This window comes from Vicugna pacos, chromosome 3, assembly GCF_048564905.1.
Source record: "Vicugna pacos chromosome 3, VicPac4, whole genome shotgun sequence".
Classification (NCBI taxonomy): Eukaryota; Metazoa; Chordata; class Mammalia; order Artiodactyla; family Camelidae; genus Vicugna; species Vicugna pacos.
The window spans coordinates 23,770,075-23,797,812 of NC_132989.1; the positions used below are offsets into that span (position 1 = coordinate 23,770,075).

The 27,738-nt window shown below is 35.7% G+C and overlaps 1 protein-coding gene across 4 annotated transcripts in view; it reads right to left on the reverse strand.

Annotated features, from left to right (window-relative positions):
• CTNNA1 (catenin alpha 1) overlaps positions 1-27,738 on the reverse strand; it is a 276,028-nt gene that overhangs the window by 69,007 nt on the left and 179,283 nt on the right. For all 4 annotated transcript variants that reach the window (XM_072956860.1, XM_072956852.1, XM_072956855.1 and 1 more), the window contains one exon: positions 26,946-27,149. In XM_072956860.1, coding sequence (XP_072812961.1) covers positions 26,946-27,149 — 204 coding nt within the window. The remainder of the gene's footprint in view (positions 1-26,945; positions 27,150-27,738) is intronic.

Here is a 27,738-nt window from a genome sequence, read left to right on the forward strand (position 1 = left end):
GCAATTCTCCAATGAAGACATACATATGGCCAATAGGCACATGAAAAAATGCTTAATATCACTAACTTTCAGAGAAACACAAATAAAATTACCATGAGGCATCTCCTTACACCAGTCAGAATGACAACCATTCAAAAGTCCACAAATGCTAGAGAGGGTATAGAGAAAAGGGAACCCTCCTACACTGTTGGTGGGAATGTAGTTTGATATAGCCATTATGGAAAATAGTATGGAGATTCCTCAAAAACCTAAAAATAAACTTATCATATATGATCCAGCAACCCCATTCCTGGACATATATCCAAAGGGAACTCTAATTGGAAAAGGTACATGCACCCTCAATGTTCACAGCAGCACTATATACAATAGCCAAGACATGGAAAACCACCTAAATGTCCACCAACAGCTGGCTGGATAAAGAAGCTATGGTATAGTTCTATAATGGAATACTACACAGCCATAATAAAGAATAAAATAATGCCATTTGCAGCAACATGGATGGACCTGGAAACCATCATTCTAAGTGAAGCAAGCCAGAAAGAGAAAGAAAAACACTGTATTATATCACTCATATGTGGAATCTAAAGAAAGAAGATGACACAAATGAACTGATCTACAAAACAGAAACAGACTCACAGACATAGTAAACAAACTCATGGTTACTCGGGAAAAAGGGGTAGGAAGGGATAAATTGGGAGTTTGAGATTTGCAAATATTAATTATATATAAAATAGATAAATACATTTCTTCTGTATAGCACAGGGGACTGTCTTCAATATCTTGTAGTAACCTATAATGAAAAAGAATATTTGTATGTATATGTATAACTGAAACATGTTGTACATCAGAAATTGACACACTGTAAACTGACTATACTTCAATTATAAAAAAAGAAGAACACTACACATAACAGACTGGGAAGGGGAGGGGTGGGAAAGATTCAGATTCATTTTCAGTTTTTGACATGTTAAAGTTGAAATTCAAGTAGAGATGACAAGTCCAGGGTAAAGATCTAGGCTGGAAATACAAGTTTTGAAGGCATCATCAGTGAATACAGGTATTTAAAGTCACAGGACTGAATGAGATCACCAAGGGAATGAGGAGATGTAGAAGAGATTCATAGAACCACACTTTTCTCCTACACCAATCTGAGCAATCTTTAAAACAGTAACTGTCAAATGGCAGTCAACCCCTCAATATTAAAGCCAACCAAAAAAGTCAACCCAAAAAGGATGGGTTTCAAGGGCAGCACCCTCTCAACATCAAAACCACTTGAGCAAAGCATGTTCTACTGGAAAAACTAACGAGAACAGGTCAACTTACTTCAATGAAAATGATTTAAAACATTACATATCAGAGGAATTGTTATCAATTAAAGACGTACACACACATCGTGTTAGGAAGTGAGAATGATGACTATCAAGTCCATCATTCATCACACCTCTAAGTATGTTCTTCATGCCATATAGTGATGGCGATGGTCCTGCCCTCAATGAGGTCAATGTGAAAAACTAAGAACCAGTAAGTGATCATAGGACAACCAGAAAGGCAGGTTTTAACATGGGGGGTGGGGGGGAATGTGCAACTCACATACTGGAACTACAAGACAGCCAAACATTTAATGAGAAGACAACCATATAATTTTCTCTATCTTAAAGGTTTGGGTTAAAAAGTGTGTGCATTTGTCGTAACTTATCAAGTAACACATTTAAAATTAGTGCATTTCACTGTATAAAATTTACCATTAAAAAATTGAACTCAAGGTGGGAGGGTATAGCTCAGTGGTGCTATGTGCTTGGCATGCACAAAGTCCTCAGTTCAATCCCCAGTACCTCCACTTAAAAAAAAAAAATCAAAAAATAAATAAATCTAAAAAAATTGAACTCTAAGCAGGAGGGTATAGTTCAGTGGTAGAGCACATGCCTAGCATGCACAAGGTCCTGGGTTCAATCCCCAGTACCTCCATTAAATAAATAAACCTAATTACCTCCCCCTCAAAAAAAAAATTGAACTCTTAATGACATGCAGCCTGCAACATTTAGAGGTGAAATATACAAGTGCCTGCAACTGACTCTGAAATGCATCAAAACAATAAGATGGATACAGGGATGAATAAACATATGGTAAAGCAAACATCAAAAAGTTAATCACAGAATCCAGGAAAGAAGTGTGTGTATATGTGGATGTTCATTGTACAACTCTTTCAGCTTCTGTGTATGTATGAAAATTTTCATAATAAAAAGTTGGGAGGAAAGGGAAAAAATATTATTACGATTGTAATATATGGTATTGGCAATTTAACACACTACTCCTCTCAACTAGACCTATAATGCTGCCCGGTGATTAAGAGCTTGGACTCTGAAGCCAGGCTAGATGAAAAGTGTACCATCTCTGCTTACTACTGGTGAACATGCGAACAAGTCAGTTAACCTCTATACCTTAACAGTATGAAACTCACGCTCTGAAGATTAAATGGGAATGTGTGTAAAGCACTTAGAACAATTCCTGACACACAGTAAGCACTGAAGTGTGACCTGTATTACTATCTTTATTATTACTACTTCTACTCCTATTACTTAATATTTTTAAGTAATTCAACAAATATTTCAACTTTCCACTATACAAGATGCCAAAGTGACATAGGCTCTTGCCCTCAGGCGTTTATAGTTTAGCTGGAGATAAAACTTAAAATATTCAATAAATAACTAATAAAAGATAAGCCAAAAAATGTGAATTGGATGGTCCCAGCTAGATTACTGATTAGAGAATAGGGAGAACACTGAAGAATGCAGTGGAGAAAAGAACCTTAACCCTAGTACAAAAGTACCAGCAAGATTTGAATATGGCTGGGTGGTTCAGGGGTAGCCAGAGTCATTAATCTGACAGATGATACCATAAGTGTAGCAACTCATAGCTTGGCCAAGATAGGGACAAATGCAAGGGGACTCTGGGACCAGCAAGGATGTTCAGATTTAACATGGTCAACAAAATTTCTGGAGATGGCTAGGATATGATGATCAAAGTGGTAGTTTCAAAAAAAATGTGTTCTAGAAATTTTTATTGTTTTGCTGAGAATTTAAAACCTGTAATTTTAACTATCAGAAAAGGGCTGCTAAGGAGGATAGATAGATGAAAATTTATTTCAAGGACAGGTAAAGGCGAAGAACCAACGATCAGTTGAGAAAAAACAAATGACTCTCTGAGAGCACTGCCCAAGAGAAATGGGCAGCAGGCCAGGGCAAGAGGGGAAAATAAGTAAAAAATCATTCATTCACCAGGATGTACTAAATAGAGCCTCCAACTTCCCATGTAAATTTTAAGTTTATGCTCTTAATCTCCATTCTGAAACTATTTCATGAAAAGATACATAGTTTCTCCATGCTTCCATATTTACAGCTTTCTTTTCAAGTGTAAACAAGGACTTCCTCTCATGAATTAGACAAAGAAAAGGCTGAAACAGCTACTACTTCATAAAATATGGGGCAAAGCTCTTGCTTGGGTCCCATTCACTCTACTGAAATCTACTCTTTTTTCCCCCATCTTAATCACGTACTCTTTAATTTTCTGCAAGATAAAGTTTTAAACTGTTAGAGCAGTAATTTCTTACTCCCTAATGGTGCAAATACTAAACAGAAATGCAAAAGCACAGTGTAGTGACAACCTGTTAATTAACTCTCACATACTACAAAAGAATCTTATTATAAGGTTTAATGTGTTACTTTTGTATATAAGAGGTTCATTAATGGCTTCACTGTTAAAAACCTCAGTGGAACTGCTGTTTCTGCTAAAAAAAACTATGTGACATGGCTGCCAATACAATTTTAATAAAAGCCCCAAACCATTATCTACCATCTTAGTGACAGAAACTAAAGTTGAAAAATGACGTCTCAAGGTTACACATCACAACAGCAACAAGTTTCAGAATTTCAGAATCCTTTCTTTGCCTACTCCAATATAACACTATCATGTCTTTGGCTCCCTCTTTATAATCAAATACTTTCTCTTTCTTTAGAAAGATTAAGAAACTATTATAAGAGCTCTTCAATGTCTCACCTTTCTTTTCTTTTCCAGATTTTCATTGCAGTCAGGAATAGCTGGTAAATTTCTCAACTTAGGCAAACCACGAAAATTATCAAATATCCAGATATTTTTCCACAGAGTTAGGAATTTACACAATTTTTTATTTAACCAAAGTGGGGGGAAAAACCTAAAAGGGAAGAACCAACCAGAAATCAATTCTTGCTGCTTTTTTCCAATTCTTTGTACAAAAAGAAAAGGGACGTAATTTCCCCTGGGCTGAGAGGGGCAAAATCAAGACTTTTCTCCCCACCAAATACGGTATGGAAGTGTTCACACGCCCAGAACTCTTTCATGCAAGTGTTTGCAACTAGAACCACCAGTAAAACACAGACTTCTAAGCTTTAAAAAAAAAAAAAAAAAGAGAGAGAGAGAGAGAGAGACTGAAAACTCAACAAGGTGCAAATTGTACCGGATTTTGTCATTGGTACTAAAGGGTTTTGACTGATAAGTGTGAAATTTCCTGCATCCACAATAATAGTTACATATAGAACTGGCTGGTTAGCTTTCTTGGTTAAAACATGAAGGTTAAAAGGCTAGTCATGGGTTTTGTCTTTGTGGAGACTAGTTCTGCTCTTCACATTTTTTTTAATATATTTTTATTGAAGTATAGTCAGTTTACAATGTTGTGTCAATTTCTGGTGTGCTCTTCACATTCTAAACTCCAATGTTTTTCTCTGTGAATGTTAAAATATTTGTCAGTGGTTAATAATAGTACTCAAAACTGAGGGATCAGTGAAAACACAATGCCAAATGCTGGGAAAAAATCACTCAGGGTATATGTTCCACGAAGTAAGAAATACCTCTAACATACAGGATGACATTATTACATAAGCCATCATTATCCCTTTTAATCAAAAGTATCTACATATGATAAGGAAGAATAAGGTGGTATCACAATAAATTAGCCCAAAAAAACCAGGGAAAATGTCTACAAAAAGGGTTAGTGGGTCAAATCAATTCTGCACTTAAAGTCCTTTACTCTATCTGCTTTCACAGTACCACACAATGTCTGTATATCACACCGTTGCAGTCAGAAGTTTTGTCTAACTGTTCCTTCTTCCTCTTTTTCTCCCACTTAAGTTTCTCTTCAGTAATGCCTGGCAGCCCACTCATTCAGCATTTCACTCTGTGAGCATCTACACCTTTCACTTAGGTCTATGTAAGAGAGTATGTTGACAGGCACAAGTACATGTGTTCGGTTGGGGAAAAATGGAAGCAAAAAGACCTAGGATCAAGACAAAATAAAATAGCCTCTATTTGTCTCAAACAGAAAGCTGTTACTTAGCTCATTTCTTGTCAAAGTTTTTTTTTTTTAAACTATGGCACCTTGTTCTGATTTCATGTCTTACACCAGCCATTTTTACTTGATTAAAGAACTTCTCACTTGAATATGTGTAGTTACATTCAATGCTTGTATTCAAGAACTTGTATATCCACAAATAAATTGCAGATAGCCACACAAATTTTGCAGACGTGGGTAAAAATAAAAACAAATACTCTTAAGACTATTTATGATTATAGAAATCCTGTAGATGTGATGTCAATGAGAATTGTGAAAGGAAGGTTTACCAAAAAATGCTACAGAAGGAAAGGCTCTAAAAAACTACATTAAACCTGTCCTCTGACTGGTCTTCTTCATCTATCCAGGTCAAATGACTTTCAATTCCAAACACTTAAAATGGCCTATGTGAAAAAAAAATTTTTTTATAAAACCTAAAATCTCAACGCTAGGCAATTAATTACTACCTTGCATTCAACCATGAAATTTCTGCAAAGGAATTTGTACTTAGAATATGTCAATTTATATGATACTCTCATATGAAAAATTCTTTCCTAGAACCATAGTTAAACACTCTTTGCTCTTTTTTTGGTACTACTTCTGCATGTGTTTCATGCACACACACAGCCATAGCATATTCCCTCTGGATATTTTTGCTCAATTCATAGACAAGAACTAGAAGTACGCCTTTGTTGTACAGATCTATTACACAGGTATAAAGGAATTAAGATTTCCCTTCTAAAGAGTAACCATTAATGGAGGCTTCTAAGATTCAAGCAGTAGCTATTACTGTCAGTAACTCTGACTTAATAAAACTGAGTACACAGTTAGTGAATGTAGGAAATTTACCTATAAATATTTTTAAGGCCAAAAAGAAAAATAAAATCTGGTAATGCTGAAACACAATTTCTCAATTTAAAATAAAGCAAATATTTGCTAGTATAACTTAATGTCACAAAACAGTATTCCTATTTGGTAGGGAGGAAAGATGGCTTATATAATGAATGTTATAAACATATGTCACTATCTAATTGGAAGAAATATTAAGTTGGAGCATTTATCTCACACCAGGCAAATGAAAGACTGTGATATATTAGCATTGAATCAATTTAGCTGATCTGGAACTACACTTCCCAGAGTTCTCTTGCCTGAACAGTTCCAGGTAAGCCTGGACCACATGAGACTCCCTGGCATAAGATTTGAGACATGGAACTGAAGCAGCAAACATCTTTTTTATCCTGGGAAGGTCGCTGCAGGTCTAAGCTGCTACTCCAGGTCACACACATTGTTGCTTTTCTGTTGGCTCCCTTAGTTAGCATGGGCAGCAACCAAGACCTCAACTCCTACAGGATTTTTCTTCTTCAGCTTTTCTGACTTCCGGGTCAGAAGCATGTTTAAATCTGTGATAAAGGGAGTCCTCTTCTCCCTCAGAAATCTCTGTCATTGTAGTTGGAAGTTTGGATGTAGTAAGGGGCCTACATGAATTTCAGGCTGTCCTTATGGGGTCCAGCTCATGTTCCAGTGACCCTGCTTCATATGTACCATGTTCTCTTACCGATCACATGTCCTGCTAACTTGACAGCAGCACCAGATTCAAAAGCAACAGCCTCACATGAACTGTTTAATCTGCTCCCATAATTGCATAAAGTCAAATCTCTATAATAAATCTTACGTATCATTCATAGTTGTTCTGCTTCTATGATTGAACCCTGAGTGACACAAAAGTGTGTGCGTGCGCGCGCGCACGTGTTTAAGTAATCTAAGGTGGAAAAGGCATTTTTAGGAAATATCTGAGCATAAAGCAAAAGATAAACATATACACATGAAAATAAAAACAATATTTTAATATGGTGAGAAAAAAAGGACATATATAATGTCAAAAGACAAATGACAGATTTAGAAAAAAAATATATGAAATGCAGAAGGCAAATATGAGCTATAATATACCAAGAGCTCAGCAAAGAAAAAGATACACAAGCCATTAGAAAAATGGACACAAGCTATAAATAGGTCATTAACAGAAGAGCAAATCCACTGACCTATAAGTATATTAAAAGATTATTTGAATTCAAAAGTGGTCAGAAAATGCAAATTAAAGTAATAACAAGCTATTACTTCATACCTGTCAGATTTGTAAAATTAAGTAACACCTACTATTAGAAAGAAAGTGAAGAAAAAGCTATTTTCTTACACTGATAGTAGAACTGCAACTAGCTTAGCCTTTTTTGGGAAAATACCCTACCAATATCCATTCAAATGAAAATATATATGTACTACTCAATCCAGTTCCATAAAATAAATACAGAATCTATCTCACAGAAATAAAGCACCAAATGCAAGTTACCGCAACATTGCTCATGATGCTTAAAAAAAATTTTACACAAATGCTTTTAAGAAGAAGGAAACTGTCAAGTAATTTATGGTACACCCACATCATGAAATACTACTCAGCAATTAAAAGAATGAATCAGAGGTAAATCAGGAGACTTGAAAATATTTCCATGAGGTATTGATGAACAGTAAGATGCAGGTTTGTAAATGATGATTCCACTTTGATCAAGTAAACACTTATACAAAAAAATTAATATGGGGCCTTTGGGGGGAGGGGAGTGGAAATCTTTTATACAAATGAACTGTAGAGATATTCATACCAGATTGCTAACATTGTTTCTGTGGGAAAAGAAGATGTGGTATAAGGGAGAGATCTGAGTGGGAGGAGGGAGAAAAGGAGAAAGGGAAAATAAAAGTAACTAGCATGTGTGTATAGATTCCATTTCTGGAAAAGCTGTATGCATGTGTATGTGAGTGTGTATAAATTTAAAAAGAGGATTAATTATCACTATCTTTATACATTTTTCTATTATATAGTTGCACTTGTTTTAAGTGATGCCAAATTTCTTATGGTTATAACATTTTAAAAGGCAACACAGATTCTAGGAAGCAACTATAATTGAACTATGGTAGTCATCAGATTCACTGGATCTTGGAAAGGAAACGACAACCATGTAAAAAGGAAAAAAAGCAAAAAATGGAAGAAGAATGAAGGCAGTGAAAAAAGAGGATGTACAGTGGAGAAGAGGCTGGAATCACTGTCCTAGAACATTGTCCAAGAAAGAGGTGAAAGAAAAAGTACTTCCCTGCACTGAGCCTGGACGCAGGAAATGTTGATACATGTGGCAAGGGATTTGGCTACTGCCCCACAGCTTCATAGGCAAGGCCCATACTCTCACGGCAAGCACTGAGACACTGTTAAAAATACTGCATTATGACACTATACACATAAAGACACATACATTACTTAAAAGGTTAATGCCAGGTCTGATAGAGGCCTTTAGAAGTCTGCTCTAGCACAAGAGCAATACTGATTGGGTAGTATTCATGTTAACCAGATGTACATACAATGAACATCTCCACTGCTTAGAGGCAGAAACCATGATGCCATCATAGCCCACCTTTACCTACAAGCAATACAGCATCACTTCCCAGGATGATCAGTTGCCCTGATCAACTGGACAATCTCCTGAGAATGTTAAGTTGAGGGCCCCAAAAGCCCTGGGGTCAGAGATCAAGCACAACAGAGCTCAGCAGGATAGGAAGAGAGGCTCAGTAAGATAGGAGCCCAGGAAAGAAAACAAAGAAGGCAATGTGGGTTCTTTCCTGATTACCCATGAAATGATCTAGACAGAATATTTTGTGGAATTATCCTGAACCTGAATTTCCCAAGTATATACCACTGGTAACATTACATTGCATGTTTTCTACTGGCACAAGACAAAGAGTACTTTTTTGTTTACTTATTTATTTATTAACAGTCGGGCTTCTTTCTTCTTACAGCATAGCACAGCAATGTTTACCATGGCTATAGGTGATGGATAATATCCCCTAGACTCTCTGTGCATGGGTGCACTGAAGGTCCAATACTAGAAAGTAGAAACTACTATCAGTAACCAAAAAAGACTTATTAGACAGGGATTTGGGTCTGTTTTCTTTTAACAGTGGTAGCAGAACTACAACCAGTTTAGCCTTTCTTGGGAAAATACCCTACCACTATCCATTCAAATAAAAAATAAGTATGTACTACTCAACCCCGTTCCATAAAATAAATACAGAATCTATCTCATAGAAATAAAGTACCAAATGCTAGTTACTGACATAATAAGCAGTCTCTCTACCACTGAGCTATTACCCCCCACCCTGGGTTTTGTCCACCCCCCACCCCAATAGTGGTAATAGGCAAATTTGAAGCTATAGAGGTATCACCTTTTGGGCTCCCAAACCAGAAAGCATCACTCAAGGTTAAGAACAAATGAAGGTTTTCCTGGACAAGAGCCAGGGTTAAGAGTTAACGACCACAGGAATGATGGAATATGCAAAATTTAAAGAGACTATAGTGAAATAATAAAACATTTAAGGTTATTATAGTGGATGAAGACTCCTATAAATCATCTGTGATGAGAAAAGGTAATAAATTATGTAGTGTAAAGATATCTGACACTCTGGAATAAACAATTCAAAGAGGATAGTAAATGCCTATTGGCTATACAGATAATACACTAAGATGTGCTGTCATTAATAGTAATTATTTGTTACATAGAAATAACCTCAATGTTGCACAGAACAGTCAAGAATACAGCACTGGGTGGGGAGGAGGGTATAGCTCAGTGGTAGAGCGCATGCCTAGCATGCACAAGGTCCTGGGTTCAATCCCCAGCAACTCCATTAAAGATAAATAAATAAAAACCTAATTACCTACCCCCCCACCAAAAAAAAAAAAAAAAGAATACAGCACTAGGCCTAAGGCTGCTCGATCTGACTTGGTTGAAAAACAATTCAGACATGAAACAAGACACAATGATTACATTCCAGATATGTGAGGTTTAAGGACTTCATTGAAATATGGGGCTATAAGCTGATGCTACAGAGGAGAAAAGAGAACAAAGGCTCCAAGATTAAATATCTAAAAAGGAATCAGGAAAGCAAAGACAACTAGGAAACAGCTTTCGTAGGAGGGAAAAAAGAGACTGTGGAAAGTTTCAGCCAAAAAAGGGGTATATGGAAAGAGATTTAGCAGCCACAATACAGTACTTAGGAAAACATTCTTAAAAGGAAAAAACAAAATATATACTCACTGTATACTTTTTTATACTCTTTTAATTTTGAACCATGTAAATATATTACCTATTTTAAGAATTTTTTAAAAATGTTTTATTAGGTATAAGGAAATAATGTAGTCATAAGGCTCTCAGCTCAACAGAGATCAACCTTTTTCAAAACAAACCTATGACAGCCAGCATATGAAATCCTTTCCCATTACTCTTTGCTTTGATATCATTTCTGAAGCAACTAGCCATTAATCCAATGAACAAGTTCACAGATAACATATGAAGGCAACTGTTCATATCTCTTAAGTGAAGACTAATGATGCCAGCCATCCCGCATGCCTTACTTCTAAGTCAGCCCAGCTTAACTACAAAGATTTTTCCTAATAAGATTTTTCCCTTCAGCCATTTTAGTGCTCTAAATATTATAAACATGAAAGGGAAAGAAACCTTCTAGACCTCACACTACCTGTTCCACTGTCTTTTTAAACTACATAGGCCATATCTAAATTTACTGTTCTTGGTTAATTATTTAACCAACTCTAGGGTATGTAAATTTTCTTAAACAGTGAGCTAGTGGGTTTACTTATAAGACCAGGAAAAAGTCTGACTCGTAACACCATTTTCCTGTTCTGCTAGAAAGATGTTTTAATAAACTAGAGGGGACATATAAACATGACTTGCATAACTATATGGATACTTACAGTATTCAAATTTTAAAAATCTATCTCAAATGCAATCACCAAATCCAAAATGGGTGGGAAAAAATGAAGAAATTTTATACAGAGATGCCTAAACAAAACTCAGTTCAGAGAATGAACATTGATGATCAGAGCCTTGCCATGCCAGATAGCTCAGAATTAACTATAAAGAAGTATGCCAGACCTAAGCAAAATGTACACTTTAATAGCAAAGAGAACATACTATGAACCTGGGAATAAGGCCACCAACTTAAGACAAGACACTTAAGACAAATGGAGAGCAATAAAATAACCTCCGCAAAACAGGGCCACCCTTGCTAAAAATTAATACAATCTTTAGGCATTTTTACCAGAAAGTACATAAAAAAGGGAAAATTCTCCAAATGTATTAGATCATTGCTAAAAGAGAGGAGGCGAGAAGGTAAAAAGATGGAGGGAAGGAATTAAGCTCTTTCACTCAGCAGAATGAGAAATGCCAACTACTCTAAGAAATCACTAGAGAGTAGAATAGGTAAAAACAAAAAATAGGACTTAAATGTTCTAAACCGTTCAAAATACTAAACTTTATTAGTAATAATAGTGGTAATAGTAGCAGTAGTATTAACAGCAGGGGCTGTTTTACACCCTTCCAAACATGCTAATATGCACAGGCACTATCATCACCCCCAACTCAGGTTGAGGCCACTGAGACCTAGAGAAGTTTGGGTGACTCTTCATGTTCAGTGCAGCTGTTAAGAACTAGAACAGTATCACTATACTGAAAATCCCTTTGATAAGGAATTTATCTTAATGCCAACAACCTATACGTTTTAGTAAACATGTAGTTCAAACCCCTCTGGAGGAAAAACAAAACTTCCAATTAGGTAGATTTTACCACAGCAGAAGCAGGCCACTAAACCCCAGCTAAGCAAAGAGAATTTTAAAGATACAGAGGATCCACTTACTTTCTCTCCAGAACTGTAGGTTAACTGTAAGCATCCCTGACAACTTCACAACTAATGAGAGATACACTAGTCTATGCAATCTGTCATTTTTCAGCTTCTACTTTCAACTCCTCAGTCCCAGTAAAGAAATACCAACATCATTAGTATCAAGTTCCAAGCAGCAGCTATAGAACTGAGAGCTGCCTAAATATTTATTTTCTGTAATTCAGTGAAAATTTACAGTGGACAGCAAAGATACGCTCCATCTCCCAGGACATCAATTTAGAGAGAGATTCCCTCCCCAAAATAGGTTTCACAAGCACCTGCCCACGCTGATCTGAGGGTGACTGTCTAGCAAAACACATCTTTCTTACTTCTTGCCAAAGTGCCTGAAACTCCACCATCAGGCATCTCTTTGAAAATTTTTCTTTTAAAAAAGCAGGTGGGTATGCACAAATATCCCCAAACAAAGCAACAATAAAAAATGAGGAAAAGGAATCATTTTGACTATCTCAAATGACATTTTGACTAAGAAATTATGACAGCTAGAAAGCAATGTTTACAGTTTTCTCCCTAGTTGCAGAAAAAGCTTAAGAATTTTTGAAAATTCTTTCTCATAAAATGTTTTTGGAGCCTGTTACAATCTGGTCTGGTTGCAGCAGTAGAAAAAAGGTACTAACTACACAGTAGGTTAACATTAATGGAAAAATCTTGAAAAGAAGTCATTATGGTTAATTTGAACCTTTGCTAGTAACTGTACTATTATATTATGTACACAGAATGGAGCGAGACTTATTTTATGCCTGTAAAGTTGTTGCCGGCTTCTATGATGAAATTGAACATAGTTGTAACAAAGCCTCAGGATCACTGAAAGCTGGAAGAAGGCTGCCACCTTTTACCTATACTTCACCACAGAAAAGGCAAGCACCTTGTGTTCACCAAAGTTGATAAATTTCCAGCTTAGCTCCACTGGGCAGCAGCAAACCCTACAGGATCAGCCATGCTGTTCTGGTAGGTACCTCACAAAGACTAGAAAAAGCCAGCACAAACTGAAGATTCACGCTGTTGAGCTACAAATACTAACCCATAGAAGCAAAAAAAGCAAAAATCTACTGTAGGTTAACAAAGAAATTAATGTTGCTTAAAACAAGTCACTCCACTTACAACCTATGCTACATCTTTTCTGCAATTCCTTCAAGTACAAGTAGGCCTAGAATATAGCTATGAGATACTACTATAATTTATAAGCACCATTACTTCTGTCAAAATCCCGCCTTTAAATCCATTATATACCCATGACCAAAAAAAACTTTTTCATCTAAAATGACTGAGTTGTATATATAAAAGCTGATTCCTTTTCATAGTTCTTAAGAGTTCTAAGATAATCAAATTCTAGTGATTACACAGAGAATCTTCAAATAAAAACTCCGAAGTATTTAAAATGTGGTAACTTAAGGGCCAACAATATGTGTATTGTACAGATCCACCACCCTTTCACCAAGACAAAATAAAAATGAAAGATAGCTTGAAATGATACATGTTCAATCTGATTTCTGAGTTCCTGAACTATTTTTGACTCAACAATCCTTAACTTGATATATTCATAGTTTAAATGAAGTAGCAACAGAAAATTGCAGGCCATTGGTCTGTTTGATACAAAGCCAGGAAATTAAAGAGGCCAACTTTATGCACAATGTAGGCTTTTAATGTTGTAGCCGATGTCACTCCAATGGCAGTAACAGATACAGGCCCCATTTCAAATGGGGAAAACATTCTTTACTTCATACAGGATAAACAAATTGCCATGACTCCACTGGAAACATAATTTAAAATACTCATAACCGTAGGATACATACGTGTGAAAAAGCATGTGAATATACAATCCATCCAGGTAAATTATACAATTCAATGTTTTTTATGTATATTCACAGATACGTGAAACCATTAACATTAGAAAATTTTCACCATCTCAAAAAGAAACTCAGAATACCTTCTTGCTATCACTCCCCCAATCTTTGCATGTGAATATTTAAGTGATAAATTTTAAATATCCAGGATTTGGTGATCATACTTGATTTTAAGTTTAATGCACTAAATTTGTTGTCCTTTTCTTAAAAGCAGTTTTTAGTATTTAGTCTAAATTTGCTCCTTAAACCTCCAAAATCACAAATTTATCCGTTCTTTTTTCAAAAGACTCTTCAGACAATTCCTGTCTATGAAAAAGGGTACCAAAGCAATCAACTCTTAAGTATATCCCCTTACACATATGAATGCACCACTTTTTAGCACCTGTAACAAAAATACATAGAAAACAAAGCCCACACACACATTTTTAAATGTATCTTTCCAATACTACCTACATAATAAGTTAATTACCCTTTTTCTGTGGCACATGCCTTTCTTGGGTTTAGAAAAGTAGAAACGGGCTCCAAGTCCAACTGTGCCAAACTTAACAGGGCCTTAAAGAATGTTAGACACTCTTCCTCCACCCACATTAAATATACACCCCCGAAAACTGTTGATTCACCGGATTCTTGGCTGCCAAAGAAAGTAGACTAGTTTAGTGTTTGACATTTCCTTTTGGCAGTCATTAGTCCTTAATGTGTCACTGTCTAGAGGCTAAATGGAATAGTTTCATTCGTTTCTACTTTAGCAGATCATTTTCTTGGGCTTGAGGAAATGTATCAATAGCTAAATTCACTCTATAAGAAAGCTGTCAGTAGGAGATGTTATAATATAAAAATAATAATATGATTAAAACTCCTCTCTCCACAAGCCCCTTAGCACTAGAATCTGAACAGTAACTTTCTATACAGGAGCAAATTAAAGGGGAAAAAGCAAACATTTCCCAAGACTTCTGACAATGTTGGTGAGCCACTCTAAGAGGGGAAGAGAGGACTATTTCTAGGCAGTCTTACTTGTAAAATGGTTCCTGAATGGTTCTTCATTCCTGCCAAGCCAAGAGGTTTGCCATCCACTACACACTAACAAATTCCTGATTCTAAATCTATTACTGTTACTCCCTTCACTCACTCAGTGCCAATCAGTGCCAATCTTGTCTTTCTGTCTTTGTATACTCTGTTTAATACAGTTAATATACTTGCTCCAGTGCTTCATTAAAAAACCCATTTTCCATTTTTGCTTCTTTTTAACCTTCATTGCACCAGTATTATCCCTTCTAAGCCGGATCTCCTCACTTTTATTTCTGCCCACAAAAAAAAAAAGCACTAAAAAAGGGAAAAAAAGAAAGACAATAGTAGATAGGATGTTTATATTTAAACAAGGCTTTCTCTAGCTAGAGGCCATGTCTATATACAATCAACAGCAAAAGTAAGGAATCTTAAATCATCGTGGCCAACAAAACACTGTTTACGCCACCTAAAACTGTGCTGAGGCAACTTCTCAACAGGAAATCTTCAGGAGACAAGTCGTACCTGCACCCTCCTTGAAAAAAAGCCATGATTATTGCCATTTATTAAATTCCATTCAATCAAAGTCTAATGACAACAATGTAAACAACACTACTAAATTTATCTAATAGTAAAGCAGGTAAGAAACAAAAGGCTTCTTACTATACATGACAGAGCTCTAAAACTATGATTCAGGGGAGGGCAATGGCTCTGGTAATGCTTGAGGTGGTAGGCTATGGAATGCCTAGACAATTAAGCAATGATCTTTTTTTTTTTTATCTTCTAAAGAAGTGCTTACTAAGAATTAGCCAAGAAAACTCGGCATCATCCAATGACTACATTAGTTATACTCCTCTTTGAAACATCAAGGAACTCAAATCTAATCTAGTGACTAAGGGTTTACTTCAAGGACACATGTACAAGAACCCAAGGACAGCTGGGCAAATGGCCTTAGGAAAGTCATACAAGAACCCTAGTATTGTCCTCTTAGCTGGCTGCACCCTTCTCCAATCTCAGATACCTGACCCAGTGTTACTCTCTATGCTGCCTAATTAAATTCAAAGCTGCTGCCCATCCACAAATTCACTTTGCCATGACCTCTCATGACCCTGACTCTACTTAATGGCATAATTTCCTACTTCAGTTCCCATTTACTAACTGCATCATTTTCTCATTATTTTCTAATACAAATTTCCAAGAGAACTTAATTGGCCTAAGAGACATCATAGGCCCGCATGCAAACTGGGGACTGAGAAAGGGGCTAGATGGGATAAAACAAGGCATTCCAGATATTGCAAGACAGACAAATGCCCTCAGAAGCGCTGTAAACATGGCAAGGACTGTGCCCTTAAATATCTAATATGCAAATAATGATAATGATAAAAGATGTCCTTTTAAAAAAATTTTATTATGAGATTTTCCAAACATATTCAAAAGGATTAAGAATAGTAAATGAACTTTCTTATGTAACAAGTTTTCACAATCAACAATTTTCTCCTTTCTTGTTTCATTTATAACATTTATTAGTTTTTTTGTTGGAGTATTTTAAAACATCCACAATATTGTAACATCATAAGGGTTTCTATGTATCATTCCTCATAAGCTTATGTACATTCATATCTACGTTCAAATCTTGTCAAATCTTGAGGATTAGAAGAATTACCACTTGTCTAAACCTCAAATTAAAAATAGATAGTTACTGGGGGAAGGGTAGCTCAAGTGGTAGAGCACAGGCTTAGCATGCATGAAGTCCTGGGTTCAATCTCCACTACCCGCTCTAAGAATAAATAAATACTAAATACAAACCTAATTACCTTCCCCCACCAAAAAAGTAATTAATTAAATTTTTAAAAAACTATATAGTTACTGGCATTTATCATTATAACCTAAACTAAAACTAATGAATTCTTGATTGAGTGGTTTTAAGAAAATAGCTAATTTTGCACTGCCTGGGAAAACCAAGTCAAAAAGAATAGTTTAATTCTAGCTCTAGAGTTTGCCAAAATGAAAGAGCTGAAGACAGCAAGTAAAAGCTAGCCAATGGAGTCAGTTTTAACAAACACTGTGATTAGAATTCCAATTTTAAGTGGGAATTTCTGTCTGAATGCTACAAAATTGAATACTGCTTTGAAAAAGAAAAATCCAACAAATGTCTTCCTAATGCTTTGAAGACCATTTCCTCAATTAAGAAATTTTAATAGCCTAAGAAAAATCAGCTTCTGAAAAGGGTGAAGGGGACAAGCAGATCCTTTATCACAAGAGAAATCACTGAATGAGGGTATATATGTACAGCCAACGTTTAAAAACCAATTTTTCAGTATACAATTGCTTTATCTATTTTTCACCAATACAGACTCTTAAAAGAACATAAATACATTCTGTTTCTCAGCCACAAGTGCATTTATTGTTATGAGCTTTAAAGATTATAGCTAGGTATCACTGGTTAAATATTTATGATTTTTCTTACAAAATATTGCGTGTTATTTTACACCAGGGAAAAATAAGCAATATTCATATAGACACAAGAACGAGGGTAAGTAGAATATATATCTTTTCATTCCTAGAAGATGAGTTTCTTACTTGAATCTAGAAAACTAATAATTCTCCCTCAAAGCAGGGAGAAGTAATTCAGGACAAGTATGTTTCAGAGTCAAATTTAAAGGACAATTAGCAAGGAAGCCTTGAAGTAAGATACCACACTGAATTCTATTTGGTCGACTATTACAAACTACAAATTACAAAACCAAAAGTTAGAGTATCTGCAACTGGAGTAAAACCAGGAGGCCAATCATTTCAACATATCTTAAAGTAATACTCGTAAGACAACTTACTGCCCAGACGCTGTTTCAGCATAAAGCAAAGAAGTATCTTGCTTTATAGTATGTCTCCAAATCATACCATTATGAAAAGATTCTATGCCATTTGTTGAATGGACAATTCAACAAAATCAGGTATCAGAAGTCCCTGGTTCTAAATATCCAATATTCCACTTTAAAACAAATAAGCTACAGTGACTATCAAGTACTTACGTAGCAATCATCAGATATGAACACAGATTCAATTCAAAATAAACAGAAAAAATAAGGACATTCACTCAGAAAAGAAAAACATCACAGACTTTCACCCTTTTAATTTTATGACTAAGAAATATGAAAACCAAAGTAACTTTCAGGAAAGTATGCCTGAAATCAGAGAAGAGAAAATTTTCTGGCAGAAGGGGCTATACCTGTCTCTGGCAAAGAGAGTTTTGAACTCAATGAGTTTTTATTAACTACTCCTCTAAACAACTAATTACAGAAAAAAAAAATTTAAGCACAATGGCTAGAAAACATTAGGGTAGAAAGTTATGACTGATAAGCTTTTAGTTTTGCATGTTTGTCATGTAAGGGCATTCTAGATAAAATAAACAAGTTTATTTTATAAACAATACAGTGCCTAGTTTGCTACACTTAAATAATTACATTTAAATGACCCAATTTCTTATCATCAACATATGACAATTTTGCCAAAAGTAAAGTTCCTTGGACCAAAAAGAATGAGGAAGGAAAAGTATTATGATTTCTTAAAACAATACCAATTTGAACATGTATATAGCACTGTATCTAGCACTTTCTAGAGTTACGTTCACATCAAATATGATATCCCCTTCTCTCTCTCTGCTCAAATGAAGTGGGAAGAAGATCCTCCGTCAGCTGTGATTAGATGCTTGAACTACAAGATCATGCAGACTAGCGGGTGGAGACTACTTTGTTATAGACCAAGAGCAAGGAATGAAACTGTCATACAAAACCGAGAAGGATCTGCTTCAAGACACAGGAGAGCAGCCTCAGTCACTGCCTATCCAGATCCCTGTTCACATTGTTCTTGGTTAAACTTCATTTACTGCTTTTTTATTTCAAGGCATTTTTACATTTTTGCATTATTACCATCCATTATCCCATCTTCATCATTTTACTTGGTCTTGTTTGAGTGGTTCTCTCTACCTTTTAACAAGGTCAGGTATAGAAACAGCTAATAATGACCCTGTTTCTCTGTTGAGAAAGCAGCTCTGGGGAAGGTTACTTGATCAAGTTTTAATGAGGCCTATTCGATATAAGCATTATTGTCCACCTTCATGGCATCATATGTGAAGCACAACACACGAAATGGCTCTGAATTAAAAATCAGAGAAGTCTCGGTTCTAGTCTTAACTGTCCTTACCTGGGAATGATCACGGCCATGTTATTCTCTAGTTTCAGGTTGTTTTGAAAATAGGTGGTTGGGTTTCAGTTCTGGTTAAGATAGAGTAAACGCATTCCACCCTGTCTATTCCACTGAATGCAACTAAAAACCCTGGACAGAATACAAAGAATTCAGTCTTTGAATCTAGCAATCTGAGAACTGGAAAGAGAAAGGGCACAACCCACAATTATAGTTGGCAGCCAGGGCTATACCTATCTCAGCAACTGTTAGAACAAGCAGACCCTAAGTTTAAAAAAAAAAAAAAACACATAAATAAGCAATCAAGTTATAGAAGAAATGAACCAACTGAAGCCATCAACCAACTAGATCTAATTAACATATACAGAATACTGCATCCAACAACCCAAAAAAACAGGAAAAAAATAAATAACCTCCATAGTCAAGTGCAGATAGAATATTCACAAATGTAGAATGACTGGGTCATAAAACAAATCTCAATAAACAATTTAAAGAAATGAAATCATGCAAACTATGCTCTCTGACCACACTGAATTTGAACTAAACTAGAAATGAGTAACAAGTTTAACAAGAAAATCTCCAAATACTTGATAATTAAACAATATACTGTACTTCCAAACAGTCCACTGGTCAAAGAGGAAGACTCAAAATTTTCAAATATTTTGAAGTAAACTAAAATGAAAATACAAAATATTGTAATTTATGGGATGTAGACAAAGCAGGGCTTATATGTAAATCTTTACATTTAAATCTTGTAAATCTTTACATTTAAAAAGAGGGAAAGTCTCAAATCAATAACCTAATCTCCCACCTCAAGAAGCTAGAAAAGGAAAAACAAAATAAACCTAAAGGAAACGGAACATAAAGAACAGAAATCAGTGAAATTGAAAACATAGAAAAATCAATGAAACCAAAAAAAACTTGTTCTTTCAAATCAGTAAAATTGATAAACCTATAGAAGATTGGATAAAATGGACCAATTCCTTAAAAGCCACAAACTTCTAAAATTTATCCAAGAAGAAATATGTAACCTAAATAGCCTTATATCCATTAAGAGAAACTGAATTTGCAATTTAAAACCTTCAAAAAAATTAGTTGGCTGGACCAGATTAGGGTTCAGCAAACTTCTGTGAAGGGCCAGAAAGAATTTTAGGTTTTGGGGGCCGTTCCATCTCTGTCACAACCACCCAACTATGCCAGTGCAATGGAAAGCAGCCATAGATTGTAAGTAAACAAATGGACGTGGCTGTGTTGCAATAAAATTCACAAAAATAGATGGCAAACGAGACTTCCTGAGAACTATAATTTGTCAGCCACTATACTAGATAACTAATGTCACTTCCAAATTCTGAACTTTATAATTCTACACTTCCACAGTCAAAAATCACTGAGATATATATATACATATATGTATATATATAGTTCAAGAAAAGGATAATACAAATGTTATCACAGAAATAACTGGCTATATTCCGACCAAGACCTGCTAGAAGTGAGTACTGTAGTAAACTGAAAACCCACATATACAACTCACCCCAGTCAAACTAGTCTTGAATAAATCATTACCTGAAAAAGATGAATCCCTTTATTAAGGTGAAAAATCTTCAATTTCCCCATATTAATAGTACCTTGGAAATAAACACAGTATATGATTATAAACAAAACCTATAAATTCAAGACATGAAAAATTTAGGGTCTAAGTTTGTCTTTAAACTTTGTGTCATAATGACCATAAGAAACGTTGTCAAAAATCTGGTGGAAAATACAGAAGAAAACATAAACCCTACTATCTCACCACCTAGTGACAATTACTAATATTCTGATATATTTATGGGTAATTTTTTAATCCACAAACATCTTTTAGATACAAAATCTTTTCACGCCTGCCTGATATCTAAACAGCATAAAGTAACACCAAGGACAGTCTAGCAGCAAACTCATGTAGGCAAAAACCTTACGCATCTGCAGCCTGACACTTTGCAGGCTTCTGGGTCTGCTCCATCATCCAGATTTCAGACCACTCCACTGCTGCCATTTTGTCCAATATATGCATCTTTCTGTATATAAAAGGTAAAGAACTTCCCTGTACCTCGAACCTCTTACTAAGCAACACAAAATATAACTGAGATGAGTCATCTTCCTCAGACTTAAGTTCTTCTAAACTTCTCACCTCACACCACAAGAAAATAACAATTTTTGACAAATAAGGTTTCTCAATTAAATAAACGCTGCTATCAAGAGAAGCATGCTCAAATTCTGCACTCAATGCAACATCTATTTATACCTAAATTCTCCCAAATATGCTAGAGAGTTCACAGAAAAGCTTACAGTAACAAATCAATAAAATCATATGCAAGTACAGCTATGCTTGTGGACAAGGATAGCCATGGACTAGCAATAGAAGTAAGAGTCTATTGCAGGAAACCCAAGGTTCACACAAAGACAGAAATCATAGCATACTGTATAACAGAACTCAGGCCCTCTATCTGCACACCACAGAGCCAACTGATCTTCAGGTAACACCACAGAGTCTAGCTTGGGAGCTTTCTTGTTCAGCTCATTTCAAGCAGCTATACCAGACCAGGTCTATCTTATTTAGTGTGAAATATTTAATTTCATTTATAAATGCCATTAATAAATTTCATGTATAAAGCTATACAGTGAAAAACTCCATGATTCTAAAGATGATGATGTAAAATCATATCTGCTGACTTACAAAGAAGCACAATGATAGAAGTAGTAGGAGTCCAGATTTTTAGGTCAGAGAGATCCGAGTTCATATCTCAGCTGTAGGCATATGTATTTCTGAGCAAGTAACAATTGAATAAGGGTTATTATGGGAGTCAAACAGGTAATAATGGATGTCTCTTAGCACAATGGCTGACATATGGTAAGCTGTGTAATGGTACAGATAATCCTGATTTTTGTGTTAAAAAAGAACAGTAAGAAAAAAATAGATATGTGTGTCCTTATACACATATACAGTATGAAGCTGGAATTCTATATACCAAAAATGGTGATACATAATGAACACAGAGCTATTATAATCAGAAAAAATTAACCTGTTTCAATTTTGAAAATGAGAAAATACAGCCATAAAGTAATGCAGTAACAGGCTCTTCGAAGAGTATCTCAAAGGCTAGGAAGCTTAGGCTAGGAAGCTTTGGCTCTGATAAAGTGGTTCCAGGAAAGCATTTGCAAAACTGAGAAGAGATTAGCATCTAGATTAAGTGCTTCCCTTCACTGCAATAACAATATATCTTCAAGAGTTAACATTAACTGCATTCTACTCATACATTCCATATCTATTATCCAAATCAGATAAAAATTTTATACCTGATATATTAACATAATCAAACCCCTCAAATGACAGGCCCAGTCTGATACAAAAAAAATGTCCAATTACTGCATTTCTCTCACAGGATCCTACAACCACTGCTTCCAATGTTTCTGGGCAACAACAAAGATAAAACTTAACCTTAAGTAACATCACCTTCACCAGGTCTTAAGCTGTACCAACTTTCTTCTCCCTAAAACTAGTTTTAGCTATAAAAAAAATACAAGCTATAGTATCTACCATGTATGTGACTGTACCATTCTGGATATTCAACAAAGAAGCTGATGCTCAACTCTTATCTACTCATCTTAGTTGGTTGGTTATCCAGCAGTCAGAACTATCCAAGAGAAGCACTGTGCTGTACACCAGAAACTGACACAACACTGTAAACTGACTATACTTCAATTTTAAAAAATGCAAAACCCCCCACAAAATTACACAAAGTGGCAATAATTTTTTCAAATTCAATTACATTTCATTTTAATTTCAATCCATTCACCTTTAAACCTTGAAGTTTACTACACCCAGCTAAGCTGTTTTTTTCTCTAGAATCCTCACAAAGTAACCTTAGGCTGATAGAACAGGAACAAATTAAACTTAACCACAATAACCACATTCCCTCTCAAGGCAACCTGGAAGTCATTTGTGAAACTAAAAAGATCCACCGAATGGTCAAAAACCCTCTACTGTCATGCATCTGCAGTATTTCCATGTTAAGTAAGTAAGGGTCAAATGCATTACTTTTAACATTAGTATCTCAGAGCATCATAGTTAGCAATAGAACCGATACTACCTCCAACTCTTCAAACCACAATGCAAGTGGTTAAGCATTAAGGCTGCTGGCCTCCTGGCCCTTCGAGCCTTTAAAAAGGAGACCAGCCCTCACCCTGATAACGCTTTCACTCACTGCTTATTTTAGAAGTACTTGATTTAATTTTTTCCAAAAATGTTATCTGTATATTGAAAGATCTACAGGAAGTAAACCACCCGTGGCCTCCTTTCCCAAACCCTCTAGAATGTAAGGTCAAAAAGGGCAAGGATCTTTGTTTTTTTCACTAATGTATCCTTAGTGTCATGAATATCCAAAATTATTAACTTTATTCATTCTCTTACGTCAGCATGAGTTCATTAAGCACTTAGAGTACCTCTTCTAGTATTATACTAGACCGTGAAAAAATATTTTAAAAGTAGTTCCCATCTTTCAAAAGCTTAAAACTTAGCTGCAGAAATTACATGGATAAAGGAGATACAATTAAGCAACAATTCAAGGAAGTAAACAATTGAGTGCAAAACTCAAGCAGCAAAGAAATAATGTAGAATGGTGCAGTATGAAATGGCCTTCAGCAAAGAGATTGGCGGGGGAATGTAGGCCTTGAAGGAAGAACAAGTTACCTTTAAAAGAGTAGGAAGGGAGTTTCAAAAACATAATGAATGATGTCTTAACTGGAAGCATGAGCTCAGATTGGCCTGAGCAGGCAGAACAGACTGAAAATGGAGAGAGTGAGTAGAGCCTATAAAGTAAGGCAATGGCAGTGGAGACAAAAAAGGACAAATGCAATAAACCATCATAGCAGTTTCTCCACCTTAACTGCAAGTTGGAATCACTTGGGGAACTTTTAAAAATACCGACACCAGTAACTCAATCCAGTAACTATGACTTAATCTGGGTACAACCTAGACATCGAGATTTTTTTTAAGTTCCTCAGGTTTTCTAATGTGCATCCAAAGTTAAGAATCACTGCCGTAGAAGAAAAACCAGTGTAATCTAGTAAGTGGCAAGAGAGGATGAAGAAGGAAGACTTGAGATTACGATAAGATTTAAGATGTATTTATCTATAAAAATAATGACATTACTGAGAGAATCCAGGAAATGAAAAAGTAAAAACATGTGAGCCTTCTTCTGTTACCAGGGTCCAAATAGTGAACCAGTTCTAATTAATTCTGATTGTCCCAATTCTCCACATACCATCATTTGACTAATACTTTTCAAAAGAAATAATCAAAACAACATGAATCTTCTTTTTCTTTTTAAATCAAGGTAGAGCTCAATGCAAAGATCATCAAAATAAATACTTCATAAATCCTTCCGGATTTCCCAGGTAGAAATACTCTCATCCTCCTTACAATCCCTATGGTATCTTAGTGGAATCTATGATGGCATTCCCAATAAATGTCCTACAGAAACCCTGCATGTTTCAGTAGAAAGAGGTTGGTGCCCCATTCCTCCTCTGATTACACAGTGCCCAGCACACTACTTTGCAGCTGACACATACTCAATACGAACGCAGTGACAGGCAGATACTGCCAGTTAAATTGTGACTGTCACTGGAGGTTCTAAATGTTCTTGAACGCATCAGAAATAAGCAAAAATGTATCAGTTGACTCTGCTTCTTGTAAACCCTTTCATCATTCTAAGTTTTCTTCAAGTGTGCTGCATTATCTGCCCCCTTTATCCTAACTCCACTGCTTTTTTGTTTGTTTATTTAGGTTTATTTACTTACTTAATGGATGTACTGGGGGTGAACCCAGAACCTTGTACATGTTAGGCAGGCACTCTACCACTGAGCTATACCCTCCCCAGCCACACTGTTTTCTGACAGGACCTAGCCTGCTCACTATTATGTAAGTCACTACAAGGAAACTAAATATGTTTATCTTTAGAAGGAATATGCTTAGAAATCACCTTCTAAAATATATTTTTGAATCTCCAGATAATTTCTTCCAAAACCCCTATGATCCTTAAATTCCAGCCAAACATCAATGATTTAGTTTTCACTTACATAATAAAATGTTATCTATGAGTGCAGTTATAGTCTCCATTTCTTCAGTATAAATGAGTGTTTCCCACATTTACTTACATCCATAGCACAAAACATAAAGTAGCATTTGTCTGTCATTCTGGGGAGCAAATAGGTTGCTCGTATGCTCAGTGATGACTAGCCCAAGATCTGGCCAACCCCAAGACTCAAGGAATACCTTTACGACTGGCAAGGAAGCTCTAGTATGGAGCAATGAAAACAGATTTCTCACATATTCTTCCCCCAAAAGGCTGTTTTTAAAGTGGTTTTCCCAATCATACATTGGACACTTTTTGTACCACTTCAGCATGGCACATGATAGTAGATAGCTGATCCACATACATACCATGAGTCCTCTGTTTCCCTGTTTACGACTCCAACATTGTGAGCCAGTCTTCAAATTATCCATTTTTTATATTTTCTGATTTTCACGCTTTTTATGGACTTTTAAATGTGTCCTATATTTTCATTGTGACTTATCAACCGCTTTTTCCATTTGATTTAACTAAGCCTCTAATCTCATTTTTCTGAGGCAGACTGTATACGATCAAAACATGGTAATGGCTTAAAAAAATTCAAAAATGCTTCACTAATTTCACAATCTGGTAGAAACAAGATAAACACAGGAAGACATTTAGCTTCAGCCTATGAATTCCATCGTGACTCACCATTATACATTCACTTATACAGGAATATAAGTGAACAAACAAAATGTATGGCAAAGGAACAAATAAGAAAGCACCAAGGATCTTTTCCTGAAAACTATTAAACAGACAAAAATCACTAGTGAGAACTATTCTACATCAACCTTCTTCCCTTTAAAATCATTTTATATAATTTTTATTTAAATTTATTCCTTTCCTTTCACAGAGTAAACTATTGGGTACAAGGTCTAAATGACAGTAATCCTAAACTAGCATTAATAACTAGAATGGAAAAAGAAGTATTAGGGAAGGAAAAAAGAAGAATTAACAGTAGATAAAGAAACTCAACAATTACAGGTTTTTCTATGGCAAGAAAAAGTCAGGTGTCAAATTTCATACAGCATGGTTTTTAAACATAAACTTTAAAAATTCAAAAACACTACTCAGTTCGCTAATACTCTACTTGGCAATTACCTACTCTTATAAGTGACACGGTACATGGTTCATTTAAAAAACTTCATCAACTATGAATATTTCCAGCATTTCCTTTTGCCCAAAATTCGATGGCCACCTAGATGTGATCATGGAATTTTAGGAGTATTGAAGGTCACAATCCTTAGGAGACACATTCTGAAATATTTAGCAGTGAAGCAACACAATGTCTGCAACTTACTTTCAAATGTTTCACAGGAAAAAAGGTTGTATATGTGTATATATTTATACACACAAATACGAACATACAGCTACATGTTAATTGGTAAATCTAGATAAAGGGCAGATGGGTGCTCATTGTAGGGTTTCTGTAAGTTTAAAATTTCTCAAACTAAAAAGTTGGAGAGAAAGGGAGCAGACAGAAAGCCATTTACCCATTCCTTGGAAAACTGTGCTCCACCCAAAAGAATCAAGGAGCTAAGAACAGATTTGTTATTTATAGTTACAATACCTCAGACTGAGTATCTGTTTTGGAAAACTCACATTGCCCATGTACTCCGAGAGCAGGTCCTGCAAGGCCTGGCGGACAGCGTTACACTCTGCAACGATTCTCTCACGCCGGTCATCACGTGTGCAGGACGAGTCAGCCATCAGGGCAGCCCCACTAATGATGCTTTCCAGGCGTTCCTCCAGGGAAGGCCTAAAGCGTTCCTCACTGAAGCTCAGGGGGTCCACAATGATTTGTTTCTGCAAAGGAAGCATTGTTGAATGTTAGTGTAATCCCTGTTTCCGCCAATACGCAAGAAGTGGGGAAAGTGTTGATTAGGAATGCCAAGATTTAACACAAAAATTCCAATGCCTGTAAAAAAGATACACTTCTTGGCAGATGAGGGGCATCCTATACAAGCTGCCCTATGGTGGATCACTTCTCAACGAAGGCAGTGGAAGCAATACTATCTAGCTGAACATGGTCTACATAAGGCATGATACCACAAAAACAAACATTACAATCATGCTCACACTACTTAATCTGAACATATAAAGGTCAGCCTCTACAGTAGCAATAAATTAAGTTACCAAATGAGAATTACAAATGTTACAAATTACATTATAAATGTCAGTGCTTTTTTCTCTTTTCTATGTTGAGTATAAAACTGCTACATGACATGAGAACTGTTTCACTCCAAAAAATAAAAACATTAAATTCTGTCCTCAAAGTTTCAAAACGGAATGTATTTATAATCTATTTCAATCTATTTTCCTCACCTTATACATCTCATCAAATTTTATTAACAATTCAGTCTCAAATTTATCCTGTCGTATCTGAATTAGAGAC